Here is a 10697-nt window from a genome sequence, read left to right on the forward strand (position 1 = left end):
CTCTTTCCTTTAGGAGTACTAGCATCCCCAGGCTTTGGAGAAAGGATTGACAATTTTACTGTACCTTTATGGTACAGAAGCATACTGTACTATTCCTGTGAACATTCACCAAAATGAGCCAAATTAAAATATTCAAACTTCACAATTCATAGAATCATAGAAAATTATGGTTGGAAGGGACCTCAGGAGGTCATCTAGTCCAACCCCCTGGCTCAAAGCAGGACCATCCCCACTTAGATCATCCCACCCAAAGCTTTATCTAGCCGGGTCTTAAAATCTTCCAAGGAGAGAGATTCCACCACCTCTCTAGGTAACCTGTTCCAGTGTTTTACTGCCCTTCTAGTGAGAAAAATTTTCCTAATATCTAATTTAAACTTCCCTTACTGCAACTTGAGACCATTGCTCCTTGTTCTGTCATCTGCCACCACTGAGAACAGTCTATTTCCATCCTCTTTCAAGCCCCCCTTCAGGTAGCTGAGAGTTGCTATTAAAAATCCCTTCTCGTTGTCCTCTTCTCTAGACTAAATAATTCCAGTTCCCTCAGTCTTTCCATATAAGTCATGTCCTCCAGCCCCCTCACCATTCTTGTTGCTCTCCACTGGCCTCTCTCCAATTTGTCCACATCCTTCCTGTAGTGGGGGGCCCAAAACTGAACACAGTACTCCAGATGTTGCCTCACCAGTGCTGAATAGAAGGGAATAATCACGTCCCTTAATCTACTGGCAACACTCCTATCAATGCAGCCCAGTATGCCATTTAGCCTTCTTTGAAACAAAGGCACACTACTGGCTCATATTTAGTAGGGGTGTACAAAGTGGGCCCTATTTGATTTGGATTTGGCCTGAATCAGCAACAGTGATTCGATTCGTTGATTCGGATGACTGTCCCCGATTCAATTCAGCTGAAACTGAAGATTCGATGCTAATTCAGAGAATCAACAATTCAGCTACAGACACAGCTTTAAATGTTTTTTCTACATACCTCTAGGTACCAGTGCAGCTCATGAACGCTGTGATGGTGGGGCAGATGGAGTGTCCCACAGGAGTGCGGGAGGGCCCCCCGCGTGCCTGGCGGCGAACCTGTAAGTGGACCGGAACTACTTCCAGTCCACTTCTGGGTCCGTTGGGAAGCATGCTGGGGAGTCCCCCAGGGCCCCCCCACCCTGGCTCAGCAATCAGCTGTGGGGGGACCCTGGGTGCCCCCCGACCCAGGAGGCACCAGTTGCCAAGCTGAGGGGGCACAGGGGGGCCCCCAGCACACTCCCTGGAAGACCCAGAAGTGCTTCTGGTCCACTTCCAGGTCTGCTGCCAAGCATGCTGGGGACTCCCCCACGCTCCTGTGGGATGCTCCATGCACCCTAACATTGCAGCATTCATGAGCCACCTGCTACCTAGAGGTATGTAGTAAAAACATTTAAAGCATGTCTGAATGCTTGTCTCCATGTCTCCATGTCTGAATCTCTGAATCTTTCCATATCTCTCCGAATCGATCTGGAGAGATTAAAGGGTCCTCCGATTCAGTTTGGATTTGGAAATTCAGCCACCAAATCAGGCTGAATCTCCACCGGATCAAATCAGGGACCGAAGCTTCACACATCCCTAATATTCAGCTTATTGTCTACTGTAACCCCCAGGTTCTTTTCTGCAGAGCTGCTGTCCAGCCAGTCAGCCCCCAGCCTGTACTGACGCATGGCACTGTTCCATCCTAAATGCAGGATTTTGCACTTGTCCTTATTGAACCTCATGAGATTTCCTTTGGCTCAATCCTCCAATTTCTTCAGTTCACCCTGAATCCTAGCCCTACTCTCCGGTATTCACACATTCTCAGGAAAGACAACTTGGATTTCAGCAGCTACAATTGCAACTACTGTGGTCCATGGTAAGTCTGTGAACAGGCAGCTTGGAAGAGGAAGTTGCCTGATTCAAGAGTGTGTGTGTGTGTGTGCGCGCGCGCATGCGTGTACGTGCATGTGCACGTATGTGTGTGCGTGCGCGCGTATGTGTGTGCGTATGTGTGTGTGCGGATAGGGAGGCTGGAGAAGAAGGGAAGATAGGTTCTGCAGGGTATAGGGAGAATAAAATAGGAATAGGAACTAGGACAATGGACAAAAACTGAGACTGAAGGCTGTCAGAGGGGGATGCTGAGAAACGGTTTGGGAATCCATGACTGCCTGGGCAAGAAGACTGTGAGCTGGGAAGAAAAACAGGAGGCACTCTAGAAGAGAAGCTTTCTAAACCAGTAGTAAGTAACAGATGCCCTTTAATGTATTAGAAATAAACAAAAATAAAATGAAACAAAATTAAACTGGGTATTTAAGCTATTATATTATCATAACATATAAATTATATAAGTCAATGTATGCTATTTAATGGAGGCTTCTTTTTCCCCCTGAGAATGAAGAGTTATATACTAAGAAAAAAACACTTAGAAATGTTACATTTCTTTACTATTTAAGTTAGTTTTAATACTATGCCTATGAGAAAGAGCTAAATAGGAGTTTATTTACAGAGCTGTACTTAATATATGCTCCTATTGCTGACATCTGATGAAACATACAAATTAAAAATCCCCAAACAAGAAATTTCACAAATCTGAAAAGGGAAGTTTTCCAAATTCCATTTTAATAGGAAATTTCACAAATATTTGGATGAAATATTTCAGAAAGATATAATTTTCCACAAAAGCAAAATTCTGAGTTTCACCCAATTCTTGTAAAAAATTCATGATGTAACTTCTGCTTTCCACTCTCTCTCACCTCCCTCCAATTCCAACTCTCTTCCTTCCTTTTTTCACCTGGAAAGACTGGAGTTATTTACAATATAAAGGAGAAAATTAAGAAAAGACATGATAAAAGCATACACAAGTAAAGATATTGAGAAGTTAGAACAGGAAGTTTTATTTACCCTATTTTGGAAAAAGAAGTAGAGAACAGTCAATTAAATAGGAGGGTGGCAAATTCAAAATTGACAAAAGAGGTTTTTTGTTTGTTTGTTTGTTTACACAATACACCATTAGTTTGTGAAGCTCATCACCAAAGGATATCATGAGAAAAAGATCTTAGCAGGATTCAAATAAGACTAGATATTTATATAAATAATAATATAAATTGTAATAAGTATTTAAGAATTATTGAATAAATTAAACCATCAGGTTTAAAAGCATAAGCCACAAAAAACTATTACCTACTAACAGTGCTGAACTTTCTTAGGCCAGAATCTCTGCATGGCCATTGTTGCTCATCATGCCAAATTATAAAAGATTCCTTCTTCTAAAGAAGCTGTTTCTGGCCAATGGTGGTAATTATGGTGATGATACAATACTAAACTAGGCTGATAATTAGTCTCATTCAATAGGACTATTCCTCTATGTGACAGCCTGTGTTCCCTGATCTCTTCAAAGTTAGTATAATAAGCAACAATGGCCACACAGAGGTACTTAGAACAAAGATTCAAAAATTTTCTTTATACTCACAAGAAAATAAAAAAACTGATTTCCTAGACCAATTAATTTGTTTTATTTTTTAAGGTACATGCTGTTTCCTACTTGCTGTATAATCCTGTATGTCTTACTCTGGCAAGGTAAAAGGCGCCATATTTAAACCCCATTTAAATCCAGCAAAATGGCCAAGGGATAAAAAATGGCATTGTAGACAGAATATTTTCAAAAAAAGAAAAGGACCCGAAAAATCTTTTCCACAGATAGAATAGGAAAAACAAAGACATCTGGCTGAAATTTACCCCTGTACAGAGTACCAACTTAAAGCTAATGCACCACTTAAATCCTATGCATGCATAGACTGAGAAAGGCCACATGCTGGACTTCTGGAGAGGCAAATTTTACCCTTTTACACATTTTCTGCAAACTACAATCTGCCTCACCAACTTAATTAGGGTAACTACCTGCAAAAATCTTTAAATGTTACTAAGTAAAACATGAAAAGAAAATGCTCATGTCCAAAAGATTATCTCAAGAAATTGCTACAGAAAGTAAAATAGTCACTCATTTCATGCCTTCCATATGTGAAGACAGTATCAGTGCTAAGAAGGTGAATAAACACAATACTCTCACAAAACTAACAAAATCTCTGTTGTATGGATAGTGCCTATAATAGAATCGATGATGAAAATAATTAAGAAAACTTAGCAAGCACATAATTAGTGTGTGCAAGGGCAATGAAGTCTGAGAACTTGAAACTCTTGTAGAACAGGTATTTTATTATGGCCTATAAAAGAGTTTTCAGAACCAGAAATTCATTAGTCTGGAAGGCACTATTGGGTTGATCAAAAGTGTCAGTGCTCCTGGGCTAGGGACAGAAATTATACATAAACTGATTATTACTTGGAAATCAGTTCAAATCTGCAAGACAACAGAAATTCAGTGTTGTGTTCATTTTGAAGTTCATTTTGAATCTGTTTTCAAAATGACCAAAACTGGTTTAAGATAAACCTGGATGGATATAGTATCAGACTTGATGGATTTAAGTTAAATCAGTTTATCAAACTTCTGTACCAGATCCCCTCCAGTGTCAAGTTAACTCACAGTCCCCCCAGCATCCCAGGATGCCTTGCACCTCCCCTGCAATCCCCCCCTCACAGGGTGGGCAGGCTAGCTTTGGCCCAAGCTATCTGCTCCAGCTGAGCATGCCTGGCTTCTGACCTAGGACACCACAGGCATGTGGCTGGCATTTCCAGAATCAAAAGTGAATGTCTGATCACTTGTCTAACAGTTGAATCTACGCAGCTTAGACTAACCAGAGAAGATTGAATCGATTCAGCCTCAGGCTTCTGGACTGTCTGTACTTAGGCCTGGAGGCAATTCACTGATGAAATAAGGTAAAACAGCTTAAAAGTTATGCCACTAGTCCAGTAAATAACTTGTGCTGCTTATTAAACTAAAGGAACTCATAATTATAATAATAAGACAGCAATAGTACTTGCTCCTCTAACACTACTTCAGAGACGAGAGGAAAGAAGAATTGAGGATGGGCTGGTTGTGACGGATTCTGGCTGGTGAACAGTTTTGGGGGAAAAAGGGGCTGGAGTTCTCTATTCTGTAGGTGAACCCACTGAACAGTACCTACATAGGAAACCATCTGTTTCAAAAGGCTTTAGAAAGCAGGGAGGTCAACTGGGTAGGGGAAACAGATCTGAGTAGCACTTGAGGAAGACACAGGGCTAATTTGTGGCATGCCTGCAAAAAAAAAGTTTGCTCCCACTGGTCCAGGAAATGAGAGAGGCAAAGAAAATCTAGTGCTAACCCTCAAGTATGAAGCACCATTAGGTTCATTGGCTGACTGTCACCAGACCCCCTGTCTCCACCAAAATCACTAGATGGAACAACTTTAAATCCTAAATATCCCACTTGAACATATTTATTTTGACTAAGTTTATCAACTCCTTACCCACCTAATTACCTGCTTGCAGATTGCAAAACAAGGACAATAATTGGCAACAATATGAAATATATTATTTTGCCTTTCCCTTTGTAATAATCCATTATTTTCCTTTGGAAAATATATGCTTTGAGACTAAGACTACTGATGTTACCATATTCACTTACTTACTTTATCAGAATGGTTAACTATTCTCTTTTGATCTATACCCACTTCTTTTAAAGGATGAAGTGGGTCAGTTTCCAAATTCTCACCTGAAATTATTTCCAATATCGGAGCTCATATATGTTGACAATACATTAAAGCTTTAATCATAACAGACTTTAGGAATATTTTTACAACAGAAAAGGAACATTTTCTGAAACCTTTTAAATACTTTCAACAGTTGACAATACGTCACATACGATTCTTAGACAATAGGAAGATTTCAAAATTACTGCCATTATTTATCCTACATTTTGAGGAAAAGCCTGAAATCTCTCTAAGCATCTGTAATTCTACTGTTACCACTTTCATATTTATGTGATAGAATGTCATATCTACATAAAGATATGGAAAAATGCCCAAATTGCAAGCTAGCGTGATTTTGAAGTTTTTCTTTCCAAGTATATTCAGTTTTTTTAAGTGCTGACTGCGTGGATCCTACTAAAAAAGTAGATGACCTTCTCTAGCTTCTTTAGATACCTATGAGATTACATATTGCTTTCTAACAACTGAATTTCCTTGGTCTTTCTATAAGCATCAGATTCAATAAAGTTGGAGAATTAATTTACTAAATACTATTATATATTATATAACACATAAATAATATATTTACCTTTATGAGTACTATATTTTTACAGTGTAATACACATATATATAACTTAAAATCAGAGTTTATGAGTAATATTTAAAATATGATTAATATTAAGAATTTTATTACATTTTATTATGACTTTTGCTCACATGTGAATACTTACTGAACACCACTTTCTATTTCCTGTTAGTCTGTCCGTTTTAATTTCAAGTTTACTTCAGCTCGTTTGTATATTTTAATATCTGCCCCTATTTACTACTCTGTTCCCATCCTTCCTCCCCTACAAATTAGGTACATGATACCTAGGGTAACTTGGCAATTTATTCATGAGTTATGATTGAGATTTGAAACTGCTTTTGCATAAAGAATTTCTGCAAAGTTATTAGAATCTTCTTATAGAGGATACCAACACTGTAGTACAATATGCAAATGGAAAAGGATGCTGGTCCATTAGACTGCGATCTTACCTATTTATTATTCAATATTTACTACAGTTGCAAAAGAGGTAATGGTATAGTATAGTAATGCAGACACTTCAAACAGAAGGAAAATTTTCGTTCAGTGAGTCTTACCTGACCAGTGTCCGGTGGTAGTGCCTGATCTGTCAGTACATGTCTCACTTACAGGCCTAAATACAGTCTCCCAGCCACCAGTAGCATAGCGCCAATTCTGAGACTCCAAAATGAGTGTTCTTTGAGTGCCATAGGCAATCATGAAGCAGTAGACTACATGATGAAGTTGACAGCCATAACCACAGCCTTTGTTGATATTACACACAAGTTTCTTGGCTTTGCTGCAGTCCTTGGGGTTCTATGAGTAAGGATGAAGAAGAAAAGTTGAAGCTATACATAAAGGTATATTTTGCTGAGAGAACAAATGACAAATATCATAAATCACATACGTCATGCTGCTACAATACATTGCACATTAAAATGAAAGAGCAGGCTTCAGCTCTATAAAAATTTTATGTGCATGCTTTGCAGTGAACATGAGCAGTTATTGCACATATTTCACTACCCTAATGTAAAATAAAATACCTTCAAGATTTTAAATTACTTTCTCATTTCTAAGTCTGTCAGAATATGGTAACATTTGGTCTCGGTGCTCATATTTAATCACCATGGCTCTAAGTGTAGGAATGTTCTTTCTTGATTTCCTTTGGCTCTTTTCCAACTTTGTCAGTTGCCTTTCAATGAACATGCATAAATTATCTAAAAAAGAACATTTCAGCCTGTCTAGAGAATAAAACAAACACGTATTAATGTAATACTGTACTATTTCCCATGCTAGCTTACCAACACAGAACACACTACATGACTAAACAAGACGGTAAAAGTCATGTTAATAAGGATTATATTCATGAAACAATTTTTGGTGAGGTGAAACCAAGACTTCAGGTTCTGTTGTTAGGGTATAATCCTGATCCACAAATGCCATGCAAGCATGGGCAGATGGGTTCCAGATATAGCCACTTATAAGATCTTAAGAAGTTTAATTCAGATCTGTAGGAGATATGCTTAGCAACGTTTTTGTCTTTATAGCACCTACTCTACATTTGCCTAGGTTTCAAATACAGTCTATGGCCACAAACAGGTGTTCACTACTAGTGATGGAAATTTTCCACCTCTAGAAATGTTTCCAAGAAAGGGAGCGGTACAGGTGTTCAATCTCCAATTGCCCTCTCTCCCCTGCTACTTGTGCCTTTCCAAGACCATGTGATTCAAGGACTATGGTCTGAGGAGTAGGTGGGGATCAGCTGGCTGATCCTCAGCTCCCACTCGCTCAGAAGCCAAGCAGGGGAGCAGCCTAAATACGTCTCCCCCACTTCTCAAATTGGGGACGCTGGTCTGGGAAGCAGTGGACAGCTGCTCCTCCACTCTTCTCCAAGTCTATGAGTGAAACAGATGGAGTTACCCCCACACTTCCTTCAAACTGGGGTAATCCTGACCTGGAGAAGGCACAGAAGTGTTTCCCCACAATTCAACTCTTCCCGGGACTGGAAGGAGGTGAGGCAAGCAGCTGTTCCCCATGCCTCCCCAGGATTGGGGTGACCCTGGAGCATCTGGTCCCTCTTGGTCCCCTGGAGGAGAAAAGCTGTGGGAAAATATACAGGTATTCATTCTCCAGGGGGAAAGTCTTCCCAGAGCAAACTCTACCGGGTTGGAGATGGGGCATTTTTCTCCCAGAACTGTCATTTTTGTTTTCAGACAAACTGTGTGAATTAACGTAAGCTTGTGGTTTCTACCAAGAGAGCTACAATTCTGCTAATAGAAACAGCTACTTGCAGATGTGGAAAAAAACTCCCCAGAACAACACTTTACTTTAAACTTGGTGCACTCCAGCATCGAACCCACCCCACCGTGCCCGAAAGAGGCATCACAATAGTTGGTCTTGGCTTCTCCAACATCTATATAGTTTGGATGCTTTAGTGGGGAATTTTTGGCATTTTTATCTAATAGCTGATTGAATCAGCTATTAGATAAAAGCATCAAAAAGCCCCGCTGAATTGCCCAATCTGTAGAGATGCTGCAGAGCTAGGTTGGGAATGAATGATGCAGACAGGGGAAACCCTAACCGCATTATGAAGGTAACTGCATTATGAAGGACTTCAAGGCTCTGGGGGCCAAGCTTAAGGAGAAGGAGGCGCAGGTGGTATTCTCCTCTCTTCCTCCGGTGAGTAGACAGGGACGGCAACACAAGTCCTGCATTGGCAAGGTCAACTGGTGCTTATGGAGTTGGTGCCGCCAGGCAGGCCTTGGGTTCCTAGATAATGACCCATGCTTTTGGGCGGGGGACTTGCTGGGGCAGGATGGGCTTCACGTCTCTCCTAAAGGCAAGCGTGTCTTCTCTTCCAGGTTGGCTGATCTCATACAGCGAGCTTTAAACTAGCCTCGCCGGGGGAGGGGGCCGCAGGAAGACGTGGAGACACCACCCGAGCAAGACAGGTGACACATGCAAAGAGTGCCCAGGTAAGAAACAGGGGTCCAGATAGTCTTCCTAATGGGGGGAGGGGGGTGGCACACGCAGCTATGCAAGGCCTTAAATGCCTGTATACCAATGCTCGGAGTATGGGGAACAAACAGGAGGACTTCGCCCTCACAATAGGCAGTTCAAACCCAGACATAGTAGGGCTTACAGAAACGTGATGGGATTCATCCCACGACTGGGCAGTTAGCATTAGGGGCTATAGGCTCTACAGGCGGGATAGAGAAGGAAGGAAGAGAGGGGGTGTGGCGCTCTATGTCAAAGAGCAATACACATCCTCTGCCAGCAAAATGGGGTCAGAGGAGGGGCAAGCTGACGTGCTTTGGGTTAAGATACAAGGGGGTCGTTGGGAGAGGGATTTAACAGTGGGGGTCTACTACAGACCCCCCAAGCAAGGGGAGGAGCTGGACCAGGAATTTTCAGGACAACTTGCAGAGGCACTTAAGGCAAGGGATGCAGTTGTCATGGGTGATCTAAATTACCCGGACATCTGCTGGGAGGAGCAGTCAGCCAGGTCGGACCATTCCAGGGGGTTCCTGGCCAAGATACAGGACCTCCACTTAACTGTGGGTGCACAGTCCCACCAGAGGAAATGCCCTGTTGGACCTGGTCCTGGCCACAGGTGATGATCTGGTAAGGGGGCTCCAGGTCCTTGACCACCTGGGTGACAGTGATCATCGCTTGCTGGAATTCATCATCCAGCGCAGGGTGACAAGGGCCTGCAGCAAGGCGGTCGCCCTAGACTTCAAGAGGGCCAACTTCAAAGAGTTGAGATTGGTGGGAGAGGCACTGGGGTTCTTGAGGGCAGGGGAACTCAGTGCCCAAGATGAGTGGTTGTTCCTTAAGGAGACAATACTCAGGGCCCAAGGGGTGACGATCCCAACAAGAAGCAAGGGGGCCAAGAGTGCCCAAAAGCCTCCCTGGCTCACCAAGGACGTCCGCAAATGCCTGGCTACCAAAAAGGCGGCGTACACCTGGTGGAAGCGGGGGGCGATCTCCAAAGAAGAGTATACCTCCACTGCTCAGGCCTGTAGCGGGGCTGTTAGGAAAGCTAAGACGGACATAGAGCTAGGACTACCGTCCAAGATCAAAAATAATAAAAAGTCCTTTTTCAAATATATAGGGAGGATGAAGAAGGCACCGGGAAATGTGGGGCCGCTGCAAGATATGTTGGGAAACCTGGTGGTTGCGCCAGAGGAGAAGGCAAACATCTTTAACAAATTCTTCACCTCTGTTTTCTTGTGCAGGGACTGGGACTCCCCCACCGTATTTCAAGACGGACTCGAGGGGAACGCCTCAAGACCCAAGGTTGAGGAGGACCGGGCTAGAGTGCTTCTGGAGGGGCTGGACGTGTTCAAATCAGCAGGTCCAGATGCTCTCCACCCCAGGGTGTTGAGGGAGCTAGCGGGGGTTATTGCAGGGCCCTTGGCACGGCTTTACGAGCGCTCGTGGTGCTCGGGGCCAGGTGCCAGATGATTGGAAGATAGCCAGTGTGGTCCCCATCTTTAAAAAAGGGAGGAGGGA

The 10697-nt window shown here is 42.5% G+C and overlaps 1 protein-coding gene across 5 annotated transcripts in view; it reads right to left on the minus strand.

The window, feature by feature from the left end:
* The window catches only part of FUT8 (fucosyltransferase 8), a 300428-nt gene that overhangs the window by 66537 nt on the left and 223194 nt on the right, over nt 1–10697 (minus strand). For all 5 annotated transcript variants that reach the window (XM_006021405.2, XM_025201353.1, XM_025201354.1 and 2 more), the window contains one exon: nt 6761–6998. In XM_006021405.2, the coding sequence (XP_006021467.1) occupies nt 6761–6998 (238 nt within the window). The remainder of the gene's footprint in view (nt 1–6760; nt 6999–10697) is intronic.

Source organism: Alligator sinensis, unplaced genomic scaffold (assembly GCF_000455745.1).
Source record: "Alligator sinensis unplaced genomic scaffold, ASM45574v1 scaffold768_5, whole genome shotgun sequence".
Taxonomy (NCBI): Eukaryota; Metazoa; Chordata; order Crocodylia; family Alligatoridae; genus Alligator; species Alligator sinensis.